The sequence below is a fragment of the Tachyglossus aculeatus genome, chromosome 2 (assembly GCF_015852505.1).
Source record: "Tachyglossus aculeatus isolate mTacAcu1 chromosome 2, mTacAcu1.pri, whole genome shotgun sequence".
NCBI lineage: Eukaryota > Metazoa > Chordata > Mammalia > Monotremata > Tachyglossidae > Tachyglossus > Tachyglossus aculeatus.
In genome coordinates, this window is record NC_052067.1 from 155,511,300 (window position 1) to 155,538,270 (window position 26,971).

Here is a 26,971-nt window from a genome sequence, read left to right on the forward strand (position 1 = left end):
AGAGAGCTTATTTAAGGGGTAGCCCCTCTACGTTGTAGATGCCAGTTGGTGCACTGACATAAGCTCATTGTGGGTGGGGAATTTGTTTTTTTTTTTTTTACATTGTACTCTCCCAAGCACATAGTACAGTGCTCTGCACACAGTAAGCGCTCAATAAATACGATTGATGATGATGATGATGTCTGCTAACTCTTTGACGGTGTACTCTTTCAAGCCGTAGTACAGTGCTCTGCACATAGTAAGTGCTCAGTAAGGGCTGTCCATCACCTTGCCCTCACCTCCCTTCTCTCCTTCTCCAGCCCAGCCCGCACCCTCCGCTCCTCTGCCACTAACCTCCTCACTGTACCTCGTTCTTTCCCGTCCCGCCGCCGACCCCCTGCCCACGTCCTCCCCAATGACCTCATCTGTAAAATGGGAATTAAGACTGTTACTATTCTATTTATTTTGCTAATGATGCGCATATAGCTTTAATTCTATTTGTTCTGACGATTTTGACACCCGTCTACATGTTCTGTTTTGTTGTCTATCTCCCCCTTCTAGACTGTGAGCCCGTTGTTGGGTAGGGACCGTCTCCATATGTTGCCAACTTGTACTTCCCAAGCGCTTAGTACATGCTCTGCACACAGTAAGCGCTCATTAAATACGATTGAATGAATGACTAAATATGATTGATTCATTGATCAATTGGTATTCCACCGGGTCCCCACACTTTGCCATCTCTCCTGGCAGTGAATGTTGTGGTGACTTTCTCAATAATTGGCGTAGTGCCATGTCCTCCCAAAGTTTTTTGTCTTCAGTAGTTGTGGGCGGTTTGAGAATATTTGAAATGTTGGCTACCATCACTTGATGATTCGCCTCTTGTATGAGACGATGGGACTAGATCCATCTCCGCGCCGCAGAAGGGATGTGATGACACGTTCAGGATCTGATTATGACTCTGACCCTGTCACGAAGTGTTTGGTTCTGTGGGGGTTTGCCTGTTCTTTAGTTTGATTTGTGGGTCATGACAGGTTTCTGTAACCCTTGCTTCTCTCAGCTGGGAGTTGCTGGAAAGTGTTTTGGTGCTGTAATCTTTTGCTGCATGCAGTCCTTTGATTTGAGTCATCGGCCCCAAACTGTTTTTTAAGACTTTGATTTGTCAGTGCCCCCTTCCTTCATGGCTGCTTGGTGGAGAAAATGCCCCTTGGATGTTTAATTTGAAGTTGTGGGTGGAGTTTTCCGTTCAGGCATGGCCCTTTGATATTGGTGCAACACTCCTTGCTGGTGCTCTCGTTCTCCAAGAGCTCTACATTTAGCTGTCTTTGCTGTTTAAAGGCCATTTTTTGATGGAATAGCTGTATGGTCAGTGTGATTTTTGGAGCGTAACTCCAATGCCCATGCAGCTTTTGCTGTACGTCCTTTCCCCAAAACACTGACAGTTCTGCTCTGCTGCGAACCTCTTGTAGCTAGTCAGAGGTGAAGTCAACAGTGACCACATTGTAGGATTTTATACATATATAGATCATACCATAAAAATGTCAACAATTCCATTTTTATGTAAATTAACGTTTATTTTTAAAATGACTTTTAATTTTGTTAGTTTTCAGAAGGTTCCATTGCCACAAAAGTTCTGCTAGACTGTAAGGTCCTTGAGGGCAGAGGTCATCAGTCAATCGGTGGCAATTATTGAATGCTTACTGTGGGCAGAGTACTGTAGTAAGCGCTTGGGAGAGCCCCTTCCTTCCTCTCCCCCTCGTCCCCCTCTCCATCCCCCTCATCTTACCTCCTTCCCTTCCCCACAGCACCTGTATATATGTTTGTACATATTTATTACTCTATTTTACTTGTACAAATCTATTCTATTTTATTTTGTTAGTATGTTTGGTTTTGTTCTCTGTCTCCCCCTTTTAGACTGTGAGCCCACTGTTGGGTAGGGACTGTCTCTATATTGTTGCCAACTTGTACTTCCCAAGCGCTTAGTACAGTGCTCTGCACACAGTAAGTGCTCAATAAATACGATTGATTGATTGATTGAGAGTACACTACATTACTGTGTAGACACGTTCCTTGCCCACAAGGACCTCATGGACCGGAAGACGAGAGGGACCTTAAAATGAATAAATAAATTCCAGATGTATACATAAGTGCCGTGGGCCTGAGAGTGTGGCGAATATCTAAAAGGTGCAGATCCCAAGTGCAAGGTGGAAGGGAGGAGTAAGGGAAAAGATGGATTAATTGGAAGGCCTCTTGGAGGAGATGTTATTTTACTAAGGTTTTGAAAATGGCGAGAGTGGTGGTCTAGCCTATATGAAGGAAGAGGAACTTCCAGGCCTTTGGCAGTGAAATAGATGAGATCGAGGTGCAGTGAGAAGATTGGCATAAGAGGAATGAAGGGTGCAGACTGGATTGTTGTAGGAAATCAGCAGGGTACGGTAGGAGGGGGGCCAGCTGATTGAGTGCTTTAAAGCTAGTTAAAAGAAGTATCCGTTGCGGAGGTGGACTGGCAACCTCTAGAGGTTCTTTTTTTAAAAAATGGCATTTATTAAGCGCTTACTATGTGCCAAGCACTGTTCTAAGCACTGGGGAGGTTACAGGGTGATCAGGTTGTCCCTCAGGGGGCTCACAGTCTTAATCCCCATTTCACAGATGAGGGAACTGAAGCCCAGAGAAGTGAAGTGACTTGCCCAAAGTCACACCGTTGACAATTGGCGGAGCTGGGATTTGAACCCATGACCTCGGACTCCAAAGCCCGGGCTCTTTTTCACTGAGCCACACTGCTTCTCCAAGCAGTGGAGTTGAGGAGTGGAGAGACGTGGGCTGAGCGTTTTTATAGAAAAGTGATCTGGGCAGCAAAGTGAAGTATGGACTGGAGTGGGGAGAGGCAGGGAGGTCAGCGAGGGGGCTGATACAGTGGACAAGGCAGGATAGGATAAGTGTTTCAACCAATGTAGTAGAAGTTTGGATGGAGAAGAAAGGGCAGATTCTAGAGGTGCCGAGAACTAAAAGCCAACGGGATTTGGTGGCGGACTGAATATGTGGGTTGTGGGAGAGGTGCGTGGAGAGCTTGTTTTGGGCAGGAATGTATCTGTTTGTTTTGATATTGTACTCTCCCAAGCGCTTAGTGCTGTGCTTTGCCAAATAGTGAGCACTCAGTAAATACATTTGAGTGAATGACTAATGCCAAGGTTCCTGGAGGATAATAGTGTTGTCACAATGACGGGAAAGCAAGGGGGGCAGGGTTTTGGTTGGGGAGATGAAGAGTTCTGTTTTGGACATATTTAGTTTGGGGTGTCGGTGGGACATCCAGGTAGAGATGCCTTGAAGGCCGGGGGATATGCCAGTCTGCAAGGAAGTAGAAAGGTCATCATCATCATCATCATCATCAATCGTATTTATTGAGCGCTTACTATGTGCAGAGCACTGTACTAAGCGCTTGGGAAGTACAAATTGGCAATATATAGAGACAGTCCCTACCCAACAGTGGGCTCACAGTCTAAAAGGGGAGACAGAGAACAAAACCAAACATACTAACAAAATAAAATAAATAGAATAGACATGTACAAGTAAAGTAAATAAATAAATAGAGTAATAAGTATGTACAAACATATATACATATATACAGGTGTTGTGGGGTAGGGAAGGAGGTAAGATGGGGGGATGGAGAGGGGGACGAGGGGGAGAGAAAGGAAGGGGCTCAGTCTGGGAAGGCCTCCTGGAGGAGGTGAGCTCTCAGCAGGGCCTTGAAGGGAGGAAGAGAGCTAGCTTGGCGGATGGGCAGAGGGAGGGCATTCCAGGCCCGGGGGATGACGTGGGCCGGGGTTCGATGGCGGGACAGGCGAGAGCGAGGTACAGTGAGGAGATTGGCAGCAGAGGAGCGGAGGGTGCGGGCTAGGCTGGAGAGGGAGAGAAGGGAGGTGAGGTAGGAGGGGGCGAGGTGATGGACAGCCTTGAAGCCCAGGGTGAGGAGTTTCTGCCTGATGCGCAGATTGATCGGTAGCCATTGGAGGTTTTTGAGGAGGGGAGTAATATGTCCAGAGCGTTTCTGGACAAAGATAATCCGGGCAGCAGCATGAAGTATGGATTGAAGTGGAGAGAGACACGAGGATGGGAGATCAGAGAGAAGGCTGATGCAGTAGTCCAGACGGGATAGGATGAGAGATTGAATGAGCAGGGTAGCAGTATGGATGGAGAAGAAAGGGCGGATCTTGGCAATGTTGTGAAGCTGAGACCGGCAGGTTTTGGTCACGGCTTGGATGTGAGGGGTGAATGAGAGAGCGGAGTCGAGGATGACACCAAGGTTGCGGGCTTGTGAGACGGAAAGGATGGTAGTGCTGTCAACAGAGATGGCAAAGTCAGGGAGAGGGCAAGGTTTGGGAGGGAAGACAAGGAGTTCAGTCTTGGACATGTTGAGCTTTAGGTGGCGGGCAGACATCCAGATGGAGATGTCCTGAAGGCAGGAGGAGATGCGAGCCTGGAGGGAGGGGGAGAGAGCAGGGGCAGAGATGTAGATCTGGGTGTCATCAGCGTAGAGATGATAGTTGAAGCCGTGGGAGCGAATGAGGTCACCAAGAGAGTGCGTGTAGATTGAGAACAGAAGGGGACCAAGCACTGAACCTAGTGCCGGAGCGGTAATAGAGGTGGACGTCGAAGCCTTTGGGAGCGAATGACTTCTCCAAGGGAGCAGGTGTAGCTGAGTCCCAGAACCTTGAGGGACTCCCACTGCTAGGGGGTGGGAGGCAGAGGAGGAGCCCATGATGGACACGGAGAAAGAGCCTTCAGAGATACCGGAGGACAACGAGGAGAGGACAGTGCCAGTGAAGCCAAGGTTAGATAATGTTTCCAGGAGGGAGGTGAGGCCATTGGTTTTGGCGAGAAGAAGGTCATTTGGTGACCTTATAAAGAGCAGTTTCCATGGAGCGAAGAGGAGGAAGCTGGGTTGGTGGGAGTCAGGGCGAGAATTGAAGGAGAGGAAGTGGAGGTAGCAGGTGTGGACAGCTTGTAGAAGGAGTTTGGGAAGGAATGGTAGGAGGGAGATGGGGATAAGTAGAGGGAGCCATGAAATGAAGGGAGAGGGTTTTTTGTTTGTTTTTTTTAGGATGGGGAGACATGAGCATGTTTGAAAGCAGTGGGGAAGGAGCCATTGAAAAGTGAATAATGAAGACGGCAGGGAGGGGGAAAGTTTTGATAGGTGTGAAGGTGGGAGGTACAAGTGAAGCAGAGGAGAAGGGAGATCTCTTGAGATACTGTGGGGAAAGATGGAAGGGTCAAAGATTGGCTGGGGTGGTGAGGGGCTAGAGAGGAATGGGGAAAATTTGAGGAAGATCACGATCGTATAGTGTTCTGCACACAGTAGGCCTTCAACGTATACTGTTGATTGATTTGATGCTCTTCGATGTTAATCGGAGATAACCATTTTACATGATCTTCAAATGTCTCACTTGACAGGTGAATTGCAAGCATCAAAATAAGTAAAAATAAATCACACACATTGTAACTTTAATTTTTTCCAATCTCCTGTTTTTGAGCAACCACGCAGTGTTAGATTGCATAGGTAGTTGACGACTTTTCCAGTAGAGTGCAGCCTCTTCAAATGACTAAAGCTGCCTCTTCTAACATTTCTTATCTTACAGGTTTTTACACTGCAAGCAAATGCTTAGGACAGGGCTTTTACTTAATTAATATCTAGTAATAAAGAGCTCAGCATTATTTTAAATCACCAGTTCTCCAAGCCCAGTCTTTACCTGTTCTGTTCTAAAGTTGAGATTCCCTCTGAGCCGAATCCTTGGGAAAGAAATAATTTGTAAACAGCGTGGTTGGAACGGTTTTTAAAATCCTCAACGGTTCGATTTTTCAACTTAAATAGACCCTTGTAGTCCTCACTGCTGTGAAGCGGGGCTAGGCTTTGGAGAAAATGGTGCAAGATTTCAGTGCACCATCTTGTCTCGTGCACTATTCCTCTTCTCAGCCACCTGTGAGCTCCCAGCTGAGTGCCAGTGACTGGGGGAAGGGAGGAGAAGGGAAACCTGAATGCAGAAATGATTTATTTCTAAAGTTATATGTCAGTCAGTCATTCAGTCATATTTATTGAACGCTTACTGTGTGCAGAGTAAGAGAAGCAGCGTGGCTCAGTGGAAAGAGCACGGGCTTTGGAGCCAGAGGTCATGGATTCGAATTCCGACTCATCCACATGTCTGCTGTGTGGCCTTGGGCAAGTGACTGCACTGCTCTGAGCCTGTTACCTCATCTGCAAAATGGGGATTAAGATTGTGAGCCCCACGTAGGGCAACTTGATCACCTTGTATCCCCTACAAGTGCTCTGCACATAGTAAGTGCTTAACAAATGCCATTATTATTATTATTATAGGGACCGTCTCTATATGTTAAGCGCTTAGTACAGTGCTCTGCACACAGTAAGCGCTCAGTAAATACGATTGATTGATAGTAAGTGCTTGGGAGAGTACGGTGCAACATCAAACGCATTCCGTGCCCACAATGAGCTCACAGTCTAAAGGGGGAGACGGACATTAATATAAATAAATAAATTACATCTATGCATATGTGAGGTGGGGAAGGGAGAGAGGATGAATGAAGGAGCAAATATGAGCAAAGGGAGAAGAGAAGGGGGGGCTCAGTCAGGAGAGACTTCCTGGAGGAGATGTGCCTTCATCATCATCATCATCATCAATCGTATTTATTGAGCGCTTACTGTGTGCAGAGCACTGTACTAAGCGCTTGGGAAGTCCAAGTTGGCAACATATAGAGACAGTCCCTACCCAACAGTGGGCTCACAGTCTAAAAGGGGGAGACAGAGAACAAAACCAAACATACTAACAAAATAAAATACATAGAATAGATATGTACAAGTAAAATAAATAGAGTAATAAATATGTACAAACATATATGCAGGTGCTGTGGGGAAGGGAAGGAGGTAAGATGGGGGGGGGATGGAGAGGGGGATGAGGGGGAGAGGAAAGGCTTGGAAGTGGGGGAAAGCAATTATCTGTCTGATATGAGGAGGGAGGGCATTCCAGGCCACAGATAGGATTTGGGCGAGAGGTCGGCGGCGGGATAGACGAGATGGAGGTACAGCGAAAAGGTTTGCACCGGAGGAACGAAGTTTGCGGGCTGGGTTGTAGTAGGAGAGCAGTGAGGTGAGGGAGGAGTGCTTTAAAGTGCTTTAAAGCCGGTGGTGAGGAGGTTTGGCATGATGCGGAGGTGGATGGGCAACCCACTGGAGTTTCTTGAGGCGTGGGGAAACATGGTTGAACGTTTTTGAAGGAAAATGAACTGGGCAGCAGAATGGAGTATGGACTGGAGTGGAAAGAGACAGGGGGCTGGGAGGTCAGCAAGGAGACTGATACAATACGCAGTGTGGGATAAGATAATAATAATAATTACTAGGGTATTTGTTAGGCGCTTACTGTGTGCCAAGCACTGTTCTAAGCGCTGGGGTAGATACAGGGTAATCTGGTTGTCCCACGTGGGGCTCACATTTTTAATGCCCGTTTTGCAGATGAGGTAACTGAGGCACAGAGAAGTTAAGCGACTTGCCCAAGGTCACGCAGCAGACAAGTCTCTAGGCTGTAAACCTGGTGTGGTCGGGGATTGTCTCTTTTTATTGCTGAGTTGTACTTTCCAAGCACTTAGTACAGTGCTCTGCCCACAGTAATCAATCAATCAATCGTATTTATTGAGCGCTTACCATGTGCAGAGCACTGTACTAAGCGCTTGGGAAGTACAAGTTGGCAACATATAGAGGCGGTCCCTACCCAACAGTGGGCTCACTGTCTAGAAGTCAGTAAGCGCTCAATAAATATGATTGAATGAGTGAACGAATGAGTGAATGAACAAGTGGCGGAGCCAGGATTGGAACCCACATCCTCGGACTCCCAGCCCGTGCTTTTTCTGCTAAGCCACGCTGCTTCTCACAATAAGTGTTTACATTAAACATCTGGCTCTGTGGTGCAATGGATAGCGCATTGGACTTCTAGCGTAGAGGAAGCCATTCAGAGGTTGTGGGTTCGAGTCTTCCCCTCCCCACAGCACCTGTATATATGTATATATGTTTGTACATATTTATGAGAAGCAGCGTGGCTCAGTGGAAAGAGCACGGGCTTTGGAGTGAGGTCATGGGTTCACATCCCAACTCCGCCACATGTCTGCTGTGTGATCTTGGGCAAGTCACTTAACTTCTCTGGGCCTCAGTTACCTCATCTGTAAAATGGGGATTAAGACTGTGAGCCCCACGTGGGACAACCTGATGAGCCTGTATCCTCCCCAGCGCTTAGAACAGTGCTTTGCACATAGTAAGCGCTTAACAAATGCCAATTATTGTTATTATTATTAAAGGGGTAGCAGTTTGGACGGAGAGTAAGGGGTGAATTTGGGCGATGTTGTGAAGGTAGAACCGACGGGATTTAGAAATGGCTTGGATCCGTGGGTGGAACAAGAGAGAGGAGTTAAGGATGATGATGACGATGACATTTGTTAAGCGCTTACTATGTGCAGAGCACTGTTCTAAGCGCTGGCGAGGATACAAGGTCAGCGTGGCGCAGTGGAAAGAGCCCGGGCTTTGGAGTCAGAGGTCAGGGGTTCAAATCCCTGCTCCGCCAGTTGTCAGCTGTGTGACTTTGGGCAAGTCACTGAACTTCTCCGTGCCTCAGTTACCTCATCTGTAAAATGGAGATGAAGACTGTGACCCCCTGTGGGACAACCTGATTACCTTGTATCCCCCCAGCGCTTAGAACAGTGCTTTGCACATAGTAAGCGCTTAATAAATGACATTATTATTATTATTATTATTATTATCAGGTTGTCCCACTTGGGGATAATACCAAGGGGACGGGCTTGGGAGACAGGAAGGGTGGTGATGCTGTCGACAGTGACGGCAAAGTGAGCGGGAGGACAGGGATTGGGTGGGAAGATAAGTTTTTAAGTTTTTAAGTCCGAACTTAAGTTTTTAAGTCCGAACTTAAGTTTTTAAGTTCGAACTTAAGTTTTTAAGTTCGGTTTTAGCTGTGTTACGTTGGAGGTGAAGGGAAGACATCCAGGTAGAGATGTCTTGAAGGCAGGAGGAAACGTGAGCCTGCAGGGAGGAGGAGAGATCAGGGCTGGAGAGGTAGACTTGGGTGTCATCAGCATAATGGTGATAGTTGAAACCCTGTGACTGGATGAGTTTTCCAAGGAAGTAGGTGGAGGTGGAGAAAAGAAGGGGGCCCAGAACTGAACCTTAAGGGACCCCCCCCAGTTAGGGGGTGGGAGGCAGAGGAAGAGCCCGCAAAAGCGACTGAGGAGGAATGGCCGGAGAAATAGGAGAAGAACCAGGAGAGGACAGTGTCAGTGAAGCCCAAGTTGGATAATAATAATAATGGCATTTGTTAAGCGCTTACTATGTGCAAAGCACTGTTCTAAGCGCTGGGGGGGATACAGGGTGATCAGGTTGTCCCACGGGGGGCTCCCAGTTGTAATCCCCATTTTACAGATGAGGTAACTGAGGCTCAGAGAAGTGACTTGCCCAAGGTCACACAGCAGACATGTGGATAGCGTTTCCAGGAGAAGGGGATGGTCGACAGTGTCAAAGGCAGCTGAGAGGTCGAGGAGGGTTAGAAGATTAACTTGCATCTGTCCCACTCCCTAGTACAGTGCTTGGCACATAGTAAGCATTTAATAAATGCCACAATTATTATTATTATTATACTCTTCTTCCTTTACCTGCTGTGTAAATACACGTTGAGACTGCGTGTCTTGTAAGATTGTCTTGTAAGGCCAGCAGTGTGTTTAACTGGTATTTTTTTTAATATGTTGAATTTGTTAAGCTCTTACTGTGTGTCACACACTGTACTAAGTGTATGGAGAAGCAGCATGGCCTAGTGGCAACAGCCTGGGCTTGGGAACCAGAGGTCGTGGGTTCTAACCCTGGCTCCGTCACTTGTCAGCTGTGTGACATTGGGCAAGTCACTTTACTTCTCTGGGCTTCAGTGACCTCATCTGGAAAATGGGGATTGAGACTGTGAGCCCTCTGTGGGACAACCTGATTACCTTGTATCTCCCTCGGCGCTTAGAACAGTGCTTGGCACATAGTAAGCACTTAACAAATACTACTATTATTATTATCACTAAACACAGGAGTAGCTACAAGCTAATCAAGATAAAGACAGTCCATGTCCCACATGGGGCTCACAGGCTTAATCCCCATTTTACAGGTGAGGTAACCGAGGCACAGAGAAGTGGAGCGACTGGCCCAAGTCGTCATCATCATCATCATCATCATCAATCGTATTTATTGAGCGCTTACTATGTGCAGAGCACTGTTCTAAGCGCTTGGGAAGTACAAATTGGCAACATATAGAGACAGTCCCTACCCAACAGTGGGCTCACAGTCTAAAAGGGGGAGACAGAGAACAAAAACAAAACCAAACATACTAACAAAATAAAATAAATAGAATAGATATGTACAAGTAAAATAAATAAATAAATGAATAGAGTAATAAATATGTACAAACACATATACATATATACAAGTGCTGTGGGGAAGGGAAGGAGGTAAGATGTGGGGGATGGAGAGGGGGACGAGGGGGAGAGGCCACAGCGGCCAGGTGGCGGAGCCGGGATTAGAACCCATGACCTTCTGACTCTGTCCACTGGGCTTCTCTATTTTTCCTAACTCCTATCTTTCCTTATTCAAGTGTGCCCAACCTAGTAAGTGGTCGATCAATAAATACTCCAAGACAAGACTCTCAGTATTCCTCCCCACATATTTCCTCAGGCTGCCAGTGGCTGTGACCCATTAAACTGGGGCTAGGAGACAGGTGACTCATTTCTCACATCCTCAGCACTGATTTTCTGTGAAGTAACTTTTCGATACATAATACGTGCTGCTGCTTAAATTTATTTACCATCGGAGGAGTAGCGGTTTTCTCCTTAGAGGGAATTTTTACTTAAAAGTGTCTTGCAGGTCTTGGCCTTAGAAAAGAAAGTATTGCGTCTCAAGTTCCTTTGTAGGTTAATAATGGATCACCATGTCTCCTAGTTGGTAGTCATTTATCTGTTTAAAGACAAGAGTGCTGAGTTAGATAATAATAATTGTGGTATTTGTTAAGTGTTTACTATGTGCCAGGCACTGTACTAAGCGCTGGGGAGAAGCAGCGTGGCTCAGTGGAAAGAGCTCAGGCTTGGGAGTCAGAGGTCGTGGGTTCTAATCCTGGCTCCGCCACTTGTTGGCTGTGTGACTTTGAGCGAGTCACTTAACTTCTCTGAGCCTCAGTTGCCTCATCTGTAAAATGGGATTAAGACTGTGAGACCCTCTTGGGACAACCTGATTATCTTGTATCCCCCCCCCCCCCAGCACTTAGAACAGTGCTTGTCACATAGTAAGCACTTAACAAATGCCATCATTATTATTATTATGACAAGCAAATCGGGTTGGACACAGTCCCTGGCCCCTGTGGGGTTCACAGTCTAAATCCCCATTCTACAGATGAGGTAACTGAGGCACAGAGAAATGAAGTGACTTGCCCACGGCCACACAGCAGAAAAGTGGTGGAACCGGGATTAGAACCCATGACCTTCTTGCTCCAGGCCCGTGCTCTATCTACTAAGCCATGCTGTCCTTTCCAGCTCTTGTCCGGTCTGGCAGTTTTGAAATAATTCAGTTATTACTGGTGATAAACACTACAGGTAGATTGTCCGTCAGTTTTTAATCTTAATAGAGAAGCAGTTATTACTATTAATAATGTAAAAGCCCTATAAAACTGGAAGCCAGGAGAACTGGGTTCTAAACCCAGCTCTGCCGCTTGCCTGCTGTAACAGCCATATTACAATAATGGGAGAATAATAATAATAATTGTGGTAATTGTGCCAAGTGCTTACTGTGCGCAGGCACTGTACTAAATGCCGGAATACAAGCAAATTGGGTTGGGACACATTCCCTGTCCCTCATGGGCTCCCAGTCTCAATCCCCATTTTACAGATGGGAGAACTGAGGCCCAAGGTCACGCAGCAGACGTGGCGGAGGCGGGATTAGAACACATAACCGTCCGTCTCTCAGGCGCGTGCTCTATCCGCTAGGCCATACTGCTTCTCTAGTATGTAGAGAAAGATCATAGGGCCTATTGAGGATATCCTTTCATGCCTTGTATTATTCGATGAAGCGTGGGAGAGCCTTAGGTTGCCAGGCAAGGAGGAGCACATACTTCCCAAGCGCTTAGTACAGTGCTCTGCACACAGTAAGCGCTCAATAAATACGATTGATGATGATGATGATGATGGTGAGCACATTAAGGGGTATAAGCAAGGTTTTGAGCCGAAATTTCCTATAGGCAAGAAGTAGTTATAATAAAGATACTTATTAAGCACTTAAACGTTTGGAGAGGACTGTAATAAGCTTTGGGGAAAGAGTACAGAGGTGGGATTAGACTCGGTCCCTGTCTCTTCGATGGTTGGGAGGGCAGTCACAGTCTAGACCAGTATTAATAATAATAATAATGGCATTTATTAAGCGCTTACTATGTGCAAAGCACTGTTCTAAGCACTGGGGAGGTAACAAGGTGATCAGGTTGTCCCAAAGGGAGCTCACAGTATTAATCCCCATTTTACAGTTGAGGTAACTGAGGCCCAGAGAAGTTAAGTGACTTGCCCAAAGTCACCCAGCCGACAATTGGCAGACCCAGGATTTGAACCCGTGACCTCTGACTCAAAAGCCCGGGCTCTTTTAGTAATAGTAGTGATAGCAACAGTAGTAATAATAATAATAATGATGATGTCATTTATTAAGCGCTTACTATGTGCAAAGCACTGTTGTAAGCGCTGGGGAGGTTACAAGGTGATCAGGTTGTCTCATGGGGGGCTCACAGTCTTAATCCCCGTTTTGCAGATGAGGTAACTGTGGCACAGAGAAGTGACTTGCCCAAAGTCACACAGCTGACAATTGGTGGAGCTGGGATTTGAACCCAGGACCTCTGACTCCAATGCCTGTACTCTTTCCAGTGAGCCACACTGCTTCTCTTTAGTCATCTTTATTGAGCATCCACTTAGCAGTGCACTGTATTGAGTCTGTGGGAATTACAAAACAGAGAAGTGAGGTTCCCTGTCCAGAGGACAAACACTGTATTAGCCGTTGACTATGTAAGGATTCAAGAATACTCGCCGTATCTATTTATGGGATGAATCTGATACTGCTGGATCCCAGTTAAGGTTGTCATTTGGTTCTGTTAAAATTGAATCTCAATTCTCTCCCCCACTCATTTTCTCTCCCAGCCGCCTCACCCGTGCACTTATCCCCTTAGCACTTAGGAAGTCAATAAATACGATTGATTGATTGATTGATAAGTGAAAGAGCATTAAAGGAAGTGTAGCTTTCTGCAGGAAAAAATATAAAAGGGTCTGTGTGTTTCCAAGATCAAAAAAATTGAACAGACTCAATGTAAATGAGTTTAAAAGGTGATAGAAGCACGGTAAATGTAGTTCATTATGAAATGGAAGTTTAAATACATTTCAGTATTGAAAGATTTATAATTAGGTTTTTTTGTGTAAGTATGCAAAGAGGGTATGTAGTTTAGAAGTTGTATCTTTCAGACCCCATTCAGCAAAAAGGCACTTTGGCTAATGGTCATTATCTGTGCTAAATAGATCTGTCATTATCTGTGCTAAACTATGAGGATGATTCCCCCCATTTAAGCCGATCAAAGAGAGGGGAAGGCCAGTTTTTCGGCCAAGGCAAACTGCCCGGGAAGCCGAGGAGCTCTCTAAGTAGTAGCCTCATTAAGATTCAATAGTGCTATCTCCAGAAATGCTAAAAAAAAGGGCCCTAAGAGGGAGACTGGTCTAATCTCCAGTAATATTCCAGAGCTTCTAGGGTATAATCTATTCAAAAGGGAATTTAATTCCCAGAAAGCCATATAAACGTGTCCTCCTTGTAGAAAAAAATCAACTGCAATCTATGGACCACTCCCCTCTTTTGGAAACATTATCTAACCTTGTCTTCACTGACACTGTCCTTTCCTGATTCACCTCCTTCCTCTCTGACCATTCCTTCTCCTCCGCCTTCCACCCACTAACTGTGGGAGTCCCTCAAGGCTACAGTCCTGGGTCCTCCTCTATTCTATTGGAAAATGAGCGTGGCTCAGTGGAAAGAGCCCGGGCTTTGGAGTCAGAGGTCGTGGGTTCAAATCCCGGCTCTGCCAACTGTCAGCTGTGTGACTTTGGGCAAGTCACTTAACTTCTCTGTGCCTCAGTTACCTCATCTGTAAAAGGGGGATTAAAACTGTGAGCCCCCCATGGGACAACCTGATCACCTTATAACCTCCCCAGTGCTTTGTACATAGTAAGCGCTTAACAAATACCATTATTAGTACTATTATTCTCCATCTACACCTACTCAATCAGTCAATCAGTCGTATTTATTGAGTGCTTATCCTGTGCAGGACATTGTTCTAAGCGCTTGGGAGAATACAAACAATATAAGTGACTCATTCCCTTCTCAGAATGAGCTTGCAGTCTAGGGGGGAGACAGACATTAATTTAAATAAATAAATTATGGATCTACATATGAGTGCTGTGGGGCAGGGGGCGAGGGGGTGAATAAAGGGAGCAAGTCAGGGTGACGCCGAAACGAGTGGGAGAAGAGGAAATGAGGGCTTAGTCAGGGAAGACCTCTTGGAGGAGATGTGCCTTCAATAAGGCTTTGGGTGGGGGGAAAAGGGGGGTAATTTTCTGTCAGATATGAAGAGGGAGGGCATTCCAGGCCAGAGGCAGGAGGTGGGCAAGAGATCGACTACGAGTTAGACGAGATCAAGGTACAGTGAGTAAGTTGGCATTGGGGAGTGAAGTGTGCGGGCTGGTTGTAGTAGTAGAGTAGCAAAGTGCAGCAGTGGGCTGGGGGCGGGGGGAGACAAGGTGTTTAAGTGCTTTAAAGCCGATTGTAATCAGTTTCTGTTTGATGCAGCGGTGAATGGGCAACCACTGGAGGTTCTTGAGAAACACGGACTGAATATTTTTGTAGAAGAAACGAGTTGTCCCTTAAACAAGAAATCAGGGAGCTATGGTCAGAGGGAGAAAGGTGATTGAGTGCTTTAAAGCCTACGGTAAGGAGTTTCTGTTTGACGCGGAGGTGGATGGGCAACCACTGGAGGCTCTTGAGGAATGGGGAAAGTGGACTAAATGATTTTGTAGAAAAATGATCCAGACAGAAGAGTGAAGTATGGACTAGAGCAGGGATAGACAAAAGGCAGGGCGGTTAACAAGGAAACTGATGCAATTATCAAGGCAGGATAGGGTAAGTGCTTGGATTAACATGTAGCAGTTTGGGTGGAGAGAAAAGGGCAGGTTTTAGCGATGTTGTGAAGATTGAACCGACTGGATTTGGTGACAGATTGATTATATGGGTTGAATGAGGAAGATGAGTCGAGGATAATGCCAAGTTTAGCCGCTTGTGAGACGGAGAATGGTAGTTCTGTCTACAGTGATGGGAAAGTCGGGGAGGACAGGGTTTGGGTGGGAAGATAAGGGACATGTTAGGGGCGTGGTGTCGGTGGACATCCAAGTAGAGATGTCATGAAGTCAGGAGGAAATGCGAGACTGCAGAGAAGGAGAGACTTCAGGGCTGGAGATGTAGATTTAGGAATCATCCGAATAGAGATGGCAGTTGAAGCCGTCGGAAGGAATGAGTTCTCCAAGGGAGTGGGTGTAGATGGAGGATCAGAACCCAGGTTCTTCTGACCCCCCAGGTTGGTGCTCTATCCAGTAGGCCATGCTGCTTCCTGGAGGGGAACGTGTCAGTGAAGCCAAGTTTGGAGAATGTTTCCAAGAGAAAGGGGTGGTCCACAGTGTTGCCTTGACAACCCCATCACCTTCTTTGCTGACCACCCAGCCTCCTGTTTCTCCCCCTCCAGTTCACACTTCACTTTACGGTCTGGATCATTTTTCTGAAAAGCCATTCAGTCCATGCCTTCCCCACTCCTCAAGAACCACAAGCGGTTGCCCCTCCACATCAAACAGCAACCCCTTGTCATTGGCTTCTAGATATTATTATTATTCCCTGCGTACCGTGGACCTGTGCTGGAAATCATGGAGGGCAGCAACCCCATACCGTTCAGAGGAAGGTTCTGAAAGCCAAGAATGCTAAGCAAGTGGCAGAAGTCCAGGATCCAAAGTAGAAGGATCGTCCCGTGGTGTGGGTGTGTGGGTACAACACCTTTGCAGAACAGAGGGATTTAGATTTGGGGGGGAACAGGCAGAATTTCTACAATAAGGATGGCCCTCAACTGATTCAAAATAATACCAAGCTGCTGACACCACTGAATTAGGCCGTAGAGGAGTTCATTAACTAAAGTAATCTTTCAATGGACCACTTTACTAGGTAATGAAGAGAAATTGATTTAAGGTTTTTGAATAGCTAAATGACTATTTTTGGAAACAGCTAACCCTAGTACGCTTTAGAAAAACTTGGGTTCAATTTCCTCTCGAGTAGCGGGCAGGACCTGCTGCAGGATGTATAGATGGAAGGGTCAGCCACTCTGCAGAAGTGATCAGAACGTGATTAAATATGATGTTCGTGCTGTGGAATGAACAGTAACAAAAATATTCAAATATCTGCTTTGAGAAAATGGGATGTTGATAAAATGGGAACTGTAGGAAAACCCAATGAGAGTGATTGAAAGAGCAGTTGAGGGTCAAGAACTCTGGAGACTTGGAAAATTAGTAGAATCCAAAGTAAATATGTGCCACAGAGCAACAGCTGAAGAGACTTAGTGGATAGAGTGAAGCAGCGTGGCTCAGTGGAAAGAGCCCGGGCTTTGGAGTCAGAGGTCATGAGTTCAAATCCCGGCTCCGCCACCTGTCAGCTGTGTGACTTTGGGCAAGTCACTTCACTTCTCTGGGCCTCAGTTACCTCATCTGTTGAGGGGGTTAAGTCTGTGAGCCCCACGTGAGACAACTTGATTACCTTGTATCCAACCCAGCGCTTAGAACAGTGCTTTGCACATAGTAAGCACTTAATCAATGCCATCATTATTATTATTATTATTATTATGATTGTTAGAGTACAGGCCCGGGAGTCAGAAGGACCTGGGTTCTAATTCCGGATCCTCCGCTTGTCTGTTGTGCGACCTCAGCAAGTCACTCCACTTCTGTGCCTCAGTTTACCTCATAAAATGTCGATTAAGACTGTGAACATTCATTCATTCAATCGTATTTATTGAGCGCTAACTGTGTGCAGAGCACTGTACTAAGCGCTTGGGAAGTACAATCGGCAACATATAGAGATGGCCCCTACCCAACAACGGGCAGTGTCCAACCTGATTAGCTTGTATCTATGTGCCTGGCACATAGTAAGCATTTAACAAATTCCATTAAAAATTTTTAAAAAAGTAAAAATCGGGTGACCAAAAAAACTCAGCACTGCCGAGGAAAAAAATGGAGAAATTAGGCTTATGAAAACAGAAAAGTCCATTCAAAGTTAGATACAAGTCAGTTGGGAAATAGAAGAGCCAAAAAAGAATCTGAAGAACATTGTGCAAGGAGGGCCAACACTAATAGAGAAGCAGCGTGGCTCAGTGGAAAGAGCACGGGCTTTGGAGTCAGAGGTCACGGGTTCAAATCCCAACTGTGCCACTTGTAAGCTGTGTGACTTTGGGCGAGTCACTTAACTTCTCTGTGCCTCAGTTACCTCATCTGTAAAATGGGGATTAAGACTGTGAGCCCCACATGGGACAACGTGATCACCTTGTAACCTCCCCAGTGCCTAGGACAGTGCTTTGCACATAGTAAGCGCTTAGTAAATGCCATCATCATCATTATTATTATTAATAGTTAAAAGCCGTTAACGAGAAAGAAATCAGTGGAATCTCCTGATACTCATAATATAAAAGGTGCACTTGGAGAGAGAAATGAGATAGGTGAGAGGCTTTATAAACTCTAGTGTGGCCTTTACTGATCACCTTGTAACCTCCTCAGTGCCTAGGACAGTGCTTTGCACATAGTAAGTGCTTAGTAAATGCCATTATTATTATTATTATTAATAGTTATAAGTCGTTAATGAGAAAGAAATCAGTGGAATCTCCTGATACTCATAGTATGAAAGGTTCACTTGGAGAGAGAAATGAGATAGCTGTGAGGCTTTATAAACTCTAGTGTGGCCTTTACTGATCACCTTGTAACCTCCCCAGTGCCTAGAACAGTGCTTTGCACATAGTAAGTGCTTAGTAAATGCCATTATTATTATTATTATTACTAATAGTTAAAAGCTGTTAATGAGAAAGAAATCAGTGGACTCTCCTGATACTCATAGTATGAAAGGTGCACTGGGAGAGAGAAATGAGATAGGTGAGAGGCTTTATAAACTCTAGTGTGGCCTTTACCGATGAAGGTATTACGAAGGCTCCCGAACCTATTTGCAGATCAGTGTGGTCTGAGGAAACTGTAGTCACCACTCAGACTCTCTTAAATGAAAGTAACAAACTAAGTGTAAACAAATCACCAGCACCGGGTGGCACCCATCCAAGGTTTCTAAAAAATTCAAAGGGGAAATGATATGAATTTTATACAAACTGTGTAACCTGCCGTTGCTGAGAGCTGGCAGATCTCCAGTTAGAATAGGGTGTCTGTAGATGTTCAGGACAGTAATAAACTTGGGCATCTTAATTCAACGTACGGCAAATGCCCGTCCACATCCAATAGAAACTCCTTGCTGTCGGTTTTAGACAGCTCACCTCATCTTACCTTACCTTACTGATCTCCTACTGATCTTCAAACCAGCCCACACACTTCATTCCTCTGGCGCCAGCTTGCTCCCCGTGCCCGATCTCATCTGTCTCGCTGCCAACCCCTTTCCTGTAGCTCGTCGCTAGCCTGGAGCCTGTTGTTCGGTAGGGATTGGCTCTATTATTATTATTGTTGTTGTTATTATTATTATTATTATTTGTTGCCGGATTGCACTTTCCAAACACTTAGTAATAATAATAATAATAATAATAATGATATGTATTAAGCACTTACTATGTGCAAAGCACCGTTCTAAGCGCTGGGGAGGTTACAAGGTGATCAGGTTGTCCCACGGGGGGCTCACTGTCTTAATCCCCATTTTACAGATGAGGGAACTGAGGCCCAGAGAAGTGAAGTGACTTGCCCAAAGTCACACAGCTGACAATTGGCAGAGTTAGTGCAGTGCCCTGCACACAGTAAGCGCATCACCTCGCCTCCTCCTACCTCACCTCCCTTCTCTCCTTCTACAGCCCATCCCACACCCTCTGCTCCTCTGCCGCTAATCTCCTCACCGTACCTCGTTCTCACCTGTCCTGCCATCGACCCCCGGCCCACGTCCTTCCCCTGGCCTGGAATGCCCTCCCTCCGCACATTCATCCTCCAAGCTAGCTCTCTTCCTCCCTTCAAAGCCCTACTGAGAGCTCACCTCCTCCAGGAGGCCTTCCCAGACTGAGCCCCCTTTTTCCTTTCCTCCTCCCCATCCCCCCGCCCTACTTCCTTCCCCTCCCCACAGCACTTGTATATATTTGTACGGATTTATTACTCTATTTTAAATTGTACATGCTTACTATTCTATTTATTATGTTAATGATGTGCATATAGCCCTAATTCTATTTGTTCTGATGATTTTGACACCTGTCTCCATGTTTTGTTTTGTCTGTCTCCCTCTTCTAGATTGTGAGCCCGTTGTTGGGTAGGGACCGTCTCTATGTGTTGCCGACTTGTACTTCCCACGCGCTTAGTACAGTGCTCTGCACACAGTAAGCACTCGATGAATACGATTGAATGAGTTAATAAATAAATACGATAGAATGAATGAATGACCTCCCTCCCTCCATATATGCCATCCCACCACTCTCTTTGCCTTCAAAGCCGTAATAAGGTCGACCACCAGCCTGGGAGTCAGAAGGGCCTGGGTTCTAATCCTGGCTCCGCCACTTATCCGCTATGCGTCCTCGGGCAAGACATTTCACTTTTCTGTGCCTCCGTTCTTCATCTGTAAATTGGAGATTAAGGCCTTGAGACATAGACTGTGTCCAGCCCAATTATCTTGTATCTACCCCAGCACTTAGTGGATGGCGCATAGTAAGCGTTTACCAAATCCCATTAAAAACAAAAAAGGGGGACAGAGAGAAACCGTCCCCGATTAAGCCCTCTTTTCCCAGACTCTCTCTCCTTTTTGCATCATCTCTGCACTTGACTGTGGATCCCTTGGATATTTGGTATTCATCCCACCTTCAGCCCCACAGCGCTTATATACATATCCAGAATTCATCCCTTGATATTCATGTCTGCCTCCCCCTCTAGACTGTAAGCTCATTGTGGGCAGGGACTGTATCTACCAACTCTGTTGTATTGGACTACCCCAAGCATTTAGTAAGGGAGAACCAGAAGATTCACTATAGTTAGATTTTTCAAAAGCTCTTAAGCCTGAGGAATTATGCGTTTGAAATGTCCCATTGGAGCTAGAAAGGAAACTAAATGTCTTCCCCATTTGAGTATAAGCACTTTGTGGGCAGGAAATGTATCACTTCTTTGTTTCGTACAGTACCTTTCACCCAGTGAAAGCTCAACACATACTCGTAGTACTGAAGTGTGGTAGAAAATAAAGATGAGATATGAGGGCACTTTTTCAGATGGGCAAGTATAAATAGTGTGTTTTCCCAGGGATTTTTGTCAGACCAGTTTTATTTAACATTTACAAAATTGATCTGGAAGCGGATGTGGGCAGTGAAATTCACAACTTTGCCAGTGACACTAGCTCATTTTCTGGGGTTGAAATCCTGCTGATGGGGATAAGCTATTGAAAGACTTTAGAAGCTGAATGAGTGGCTAGAAAAAGCCACTAATGAGCTGCAGTGTGAAAAGTGACATGGTAATAGCCCAAGCTGTCAGTCAGTGGTATTTATTGGGTACTTACTATGTGCAGAGCACTGTACCAAGCACCTGGGAGTATATAGTACAACAGAGCTGGAAGGCTCGTTCTGCTGCAAGGAGCTGATGGTGAAGAGAACTCGAGAGCTGTAATTAAATCATGATGGATTCTGGCATGTGAATTGTGGCTCAGGAAAAGGAATTGGCAACAATTCCTCCAAATCGTTAGTAGTGTAATAATAATGATGGCGTTTGTTAAGCGCTGTGTGCTCAGCACTGTTCTAAGTGCTGGGGAACTAAGCACTTGTACTTAAAACATTTGTAACTAAACTAATAACCATAGTATATATATAATAACTTATAACTAAAGACTTGTACTTATCCTCCCAAGTGTACTAAACACTTGGGAGGGTACACTATAACAATAAACAGACTCCTTGCCCACAATGAGCTTAATGTTTTTCTCCCCCTCTAGACTGTAAGCTCGTTGATGATGATGATGGTATTTGTTAAGGGCTTACTGTGTCCTAAGCGCCGTTGAATGTGTCAGTTCCATTGTACTCTCCCAGCCCCTTAGTACAGAGCTCTGCACACGATAAGTGCTCCATAAATACGATTGATTGATTTGGCCTGGGCTGGATTGCCCAGTAGCCAATTTAAAGGGGCTCTGGCCACTTCAGGAAGTTAGTTGTGCTCCACTCCTAGCCCGGTCAGGCCTGATTTTGAATTCCCTAAGTCTTGGCTGGGTCAGAAAGAACAGGGAGTTTGGCAGACTGTCTGTTCAGGCTTCAGAAGTCAGCCTCCTCAGTGAAATTTGGATTTTGCTTCCTGCTATGTGTTATAAGCTCTTTCAGGTCGGGGGTAATGCCTTTAAGTTTTGTATGTTTTTCTTCTGGGCTCAGTACAGTGCTCTACACCCAGGTGCCAGGTAAATAATGTTGATTCTGTACTGCTTCTATAAGCCATCTCTTTCAGCAATATAGCCAGAGTGATTTTAAATGACTTCTAGTATTATTTTAGAAGAAAATAATAAAAAATAATTTATTCCAACATCATTTAATTCGTTGTTGACTGTTCACATTCAGGAGTGAAGTTATTTTGTCAATAACATCTTTCAGTCGCCTCTTTGTTGTATCTGCATTTGTAACTGGCAAAGCCTATTTCAGAGTGAGCCTTCGTGGTGACAATTTTTCACCTGCAGAGCGATGAATTTAGCATGACCGCATTATAAACTGTTCAAAGTTGTAATGCACTGCTTTTCTAAAAAGCTCTCAAAAATGACCCGTCTTTCATTCTGCGTTCAAGTTTTCATACTCCACCTCCCTTATAGTTTCTATTTCAGAGCTTGTGTTTTTTTAATGCTTTTGCACTTTTTTTTAAAGTTTAATCATCGCATCTGCACAACTTGCTGTTCGTGGCAACAGTGCAGAAGTCTTTTAAAAAGGTGGGAGAGAGGTAGACAGGAGAAGGGAGAACAGAGGCTCTGGGTAGGAGAGATGAAAGGAGAAAAGATAGTTGTCTAAAACTTTTTGCTTTCTCTTTCAGTTACCTTGAGAAGTACGAGAAAGTTCATCACTTCGGGGAGGATGATGATGAGGTACCGCCAGGCAATCCAAAGCCACAGCTTCCTATTGGTGCAATTCCATCTTCCTACAATTACCAGCAACACAGTGTGTCAGGTACAAAAAGCCCCCCCCCAAAAAAACACAAAATAAAAACTAGAGGAAAGTTCAGTGCTGATGCTTGTTACAGTCCATAGAAAAAAAGCAATTAGTACCGGATTTATTTAAGGTCATAAAATCGACCTTGAAAACACCCTGCATTGTAATTGTTGTGTATAGTTAAAGAGTACTGTTTGATTTATTTTTAACTTTTAGGAAAATGGAGGAGGAAGAAAATGTTCACTCTGCCGTTATTCGGTGCTCGTTGGGTAAAGGGGAATTTGGGAATTCTTCAAATGTCTACTTTTTTCATCTTCTGTGATTGCTGATAGCTAGAAAAGCAAGAAAAATATTAACAGCCAAACCTCACGAATGGCTGAAACAGCCAAGAAGGAGCTCTGTTGTAAACGTTGGTTTTTTTTTTTTTTTTTACAATATTGGTGTTGAGTCCTGGAATCATTAGAATCATCTTTTTTCTTGAGCCTTGAAGGCAGGACAGATGTCGCATTTCCAGTGGATAGTCTTGGTGTCAGGCGCATTGCAGGAAGGGAAGAAGGAGAAAATAAAAGGCGAAACGGGGGACAAAGAAAGACAGGGGAGAGAAGAGCAGCTTCCTCTGGTGACCCAGACTCCTATCCCACCCTTCCCTCCTTTTCCCTCGGTCTCACCCTCTCCTCCCCTTCCCTACCTTAACTCCCCACAAACTCTTTCCCACTTGAGCTCCTCCGCAACTTACTTATTCCTTTCTAGTAGCCGAACTCTTCCCAACCGAGTCCTTCTTTCTACAGCTTTTTCCAAAGCCTGTGCTTTGGGTGCTCAGCAGGGTCTCCACCCCCCTAAGTGACGTCTCAAAGGGACAGAAACTCATTAGTGTAAAGAGTCAGCCCTAGTGTGGCAGCGGCAGTAGGCAGCAGCAGCCAGTGAACGAAACGCTGGAATAACATTCTTGGATTCAGGACTTTCCAGCCTAGCTTGGGATGCCCTCTCACTGGAATATTTCCATACGGTTGTTCCCGGAGTTAGGCTCTTAGCATTCAGGAAATAGGTATCTCGCATCAGTGCGACCTTAACACAAAAGCAACAGTAGACCAACAGGACAGAATCTTTATAACAGCTATTTCTTTTATGTGACAAGATCTTTCTTGCCACACAACTCTAGCCTGTTTATAGGAGTGAATAAATGTAGGTGTTTTAATAATATTAGGAAAAGGCATTTATAAGTAGTGTCTTCAAAGGTAGTTTAATTATATTCTGTAAGTAGTGTAGCTACAATTGAGATTCTGCTCCAGGACATAAATGCTGAAGCCCAAGACTAGCTGTAATTGCTACCACTGAAAAGTTTTCTTGGAGAATATTTATTTCCTTCCTACTGCCAACAGAAAGGAAAGAAAATAGGCAGGTTTTTCTATGGAGTTATTTTTAAGTTATGGGTCCCAGTCAACCTCTGTGGACTTGCTGAAATTAAAGGTATTTCAATTTTCAAATTTTCTATACCTTTGAAATTGTTTCAAGTCTGGTGATCTCCTTCCAATCTCATTTCTACTGCTCTGATTGTACAGTTGTACACATAGTATTTGATGATTCCACAACTTCTCTATCTCCCAACTTTCCTCTTTCCGCAACTTCTACTTGTTAATATGTTCTCCAGAGATCAGTGAAAGAAAAAACAAATTGTGAATCTCAGATCGGTTATGTAGCTACTCATGAAAGAAGTAAATATTCTCCAAGAAAACTTTTGTGTAAAGTTTGTTACTGGAGGAGTGGTGATCTTTTTTCCATTAGCTGGAATAATTGGGAGTTAACCATAGTATCAAAAATATGCAAGCTACTTCATTAAAACTGCATATTTTACAGATATATGTGTATTGGATTTTCAGGAGTTAATTTCCCTCAGTCTGATCCCTATTTGAAATATGGAGACTGTCACATTTCATCTGAATTCATGGAAAAAAAAATTGCAAGTTCCTCCTCAGAGAAACACATTCCCCATCTATCCTCTTAATTGAAAAATAAAGGGAAAGTGATTTCTGACAAAGTGGGATGGTGGTCTTTTTGTGTGAAAGGCAGTGGGGTGATATTAATTGTGAATCAGGGCCCTGAAAATAATATTATATTTCAAATATATGAACACAAGGCTGGAACTATCCAGTTTGACTGTATGGTACCTCCCTTATAGGAATTATCATCATCAAGTTTTGTAAGTATTTCAGTCCTGGACTATGAGTACTTTGGAAAATGAGATGATTCCTTGGGTAGTATACTAGATATGTTAGGAACCAAATCTGGCTAATTCCATCAGATAGAGTCATGATGACGATGGTAAAGTGGTATTTGTTAAATGCTTCCTGTGAGCTAAGCATTGCTCTAAACACCTTGGTAGATATAAGATATCAGGTAGGAATATATCTAAGGAACTGAAGTTTTTCAAGGCTTTCTCAGTACATTTCATACTCTTCCATGCCATGTTGTTACTTTTAAGATTTTACTTATTTTTTGTTACCATAGATAGCCATATTTATATAAACTAAAATGTTAGCTTTCAATCTATTACTATTATATGAAAAAATCATATACGATGTATGTATTTAACACTGAATCAGAGGTATGTTGGTAACCATTGCAGGCTGCTGACCTGTTGGTATTCAAGAAACTCTCCACAATCGTTGAGGAATACTTCGTGATAGCGTTCATGTACAATGGGCTCAGCTCTGATGCCTCAAATGAAATTTATTTTTTCTGTACAGAAAATTACTGACTAGGTTCAGATCAGCTCTAGCCATTTGGTTCTGTATTTATTTTTCTTGGGAAGCGTTTTATTTCATAAGGATTTAATTATTTCCTGGAGGAATTTTATTCCACAGAGATTTAGGAAATAAACAAAAAATGACCCAATTTATGATTTTTTTGAGTTTAGTAAAATATTAGTATATCATAAATACCTCTTAAATATTGTGGTGTTAAAAACATTCGTAGAATTTTGTTGGCTTTTCTGAGTGGGAGTCTACTCTAGTATAACAATCAAGGGAATCAGAAATAACTGACCAAATTATTTCCTTCCATAACTATGTTGAGATAGTGTTGAAACTGTTTGTAGAATCTCAGAGTTGCTTCATAAATTTTACTAGTTAAACTCTGAAATTAAGTATATCAAAATTTTGTTTTGCCTTAGGTCTGTCCTACTTTTTCACTGAAAAATAAAAATCTTCATTTGAATGCAGGGGAATTTTCACCCCATCCTCCAGGATTAAGGAAGGCTAATATTGTACAAATGATTTCTTGCATTCTTCTCCTTCTGAGAACATCCAGCTAATCCCCGGCACTAGGAACAGGGGCGTCATCTCCGTGTGGGAGCAGTAGGCGCCGTTTTTCCCGTTGAATCGGGGCCGTCGGAATGAAGCCATCAGCCTCCCCCGACTTTCTGGACTGGTCAGAAACTGGAGCCGTGATGGAGTCTACCGAGGCCCTTGGCTCTTGCCCATCTCCCCGGTGGTAGTTGGGCGTTCCATGGGCCCCTGATCCCATCCCGGCCTGGGGTCTCCGAGGGAGAAGGGTGCGGGTCTTCTGCTCCACCAACTGTCTTCTTCACTTTAGGCATTCTGGCTTTTGACCCCTTCACGCCAAAACTAAATCCAGGGTCACTTAGGACCTCATCATGACCAAGTCCAAAGAACTATATTCCATCACAATCCTCCTTGATCTCTCCACCGCATCTGAACCCGTGGACCACTCCGTCCACTTCCAAACACTCCGAGGCCTTGGTTTTGCTGAGTCCGCACTATCCTAGCCCTCCTTCTACCATTCTGACCATTTCATATCAGTTTTATTGGCTGGGTCTTGCTCTGCATTTCGTCTTCTTATCCGATGTCCCCAAGGCTCTGTTCTACACCCACTCTTTGCTACATCCACACTGCGCTCTCGCTTTCCACCCACTCTCTAGTGGAGCTTATAGGCTCTGATAGCATCAGAGTACCCCAAATCTATCTCTAGTCTTGATTCCCCTCTTCTCCCCTAAACCCCCTTCTTTTCTATCTCCCTTTACAATACCACTGTCCTCTGTCCCGAAGCCCACAACCTTGGTATTTCCCTAGACTTTTTTCTGTCTTTTAACTCTTACGCCTATTTCCCTGTTTCTCAAATCCAGCTGGTTGTTTTTTTTTCCCAAACACCGGTTCCCAAATCTTCCCCTTCCTTTCCATCCGAACCCCTGTCACTGTGGCACAAGCACTGGTCTTGCCACATCTAAACCATTGTACGCACTTCTCTGTTATCCCAAGCCTCCAGCCTCTCCCGCCTCCACTTTATTTTCCATGCTACTGTACAGATCATCTTCTGGAAGCAGTGCTTCAGCCCACACCTCTCCCCTCTTGAAAACCCTCCACCGGTTCCCTGCGTCTCTTCACATCCAACAAAAACTCCCAATAATCGGCTTCAAGTTTCTCTGCCAAGTGACTCCACCTTACCTACCTGTCCTCTTCGCTCTC

At 44.7% G+C, this 26,971-nt stretch overlaps 1 protein-coding gene across 1 annotated transcript in view; it reads left to right on the forward strand.

The window, feature by feature from the left end:
• ARID2 (AT-rich interaction domain 2) overlaps positions 1-26,971 on the forward strand; it is a 246,118-nt gene that overhangs the window by 113,584 nt on the left and 105,563 nt on the right. The window contains 1 exon segment of the mRNA XM_038761126.1: positions 22,375-22,508. Within this exon segment, the coding sequence (XP_038617054.1) occupies positions 22,375-22,508 (134 nt within the window).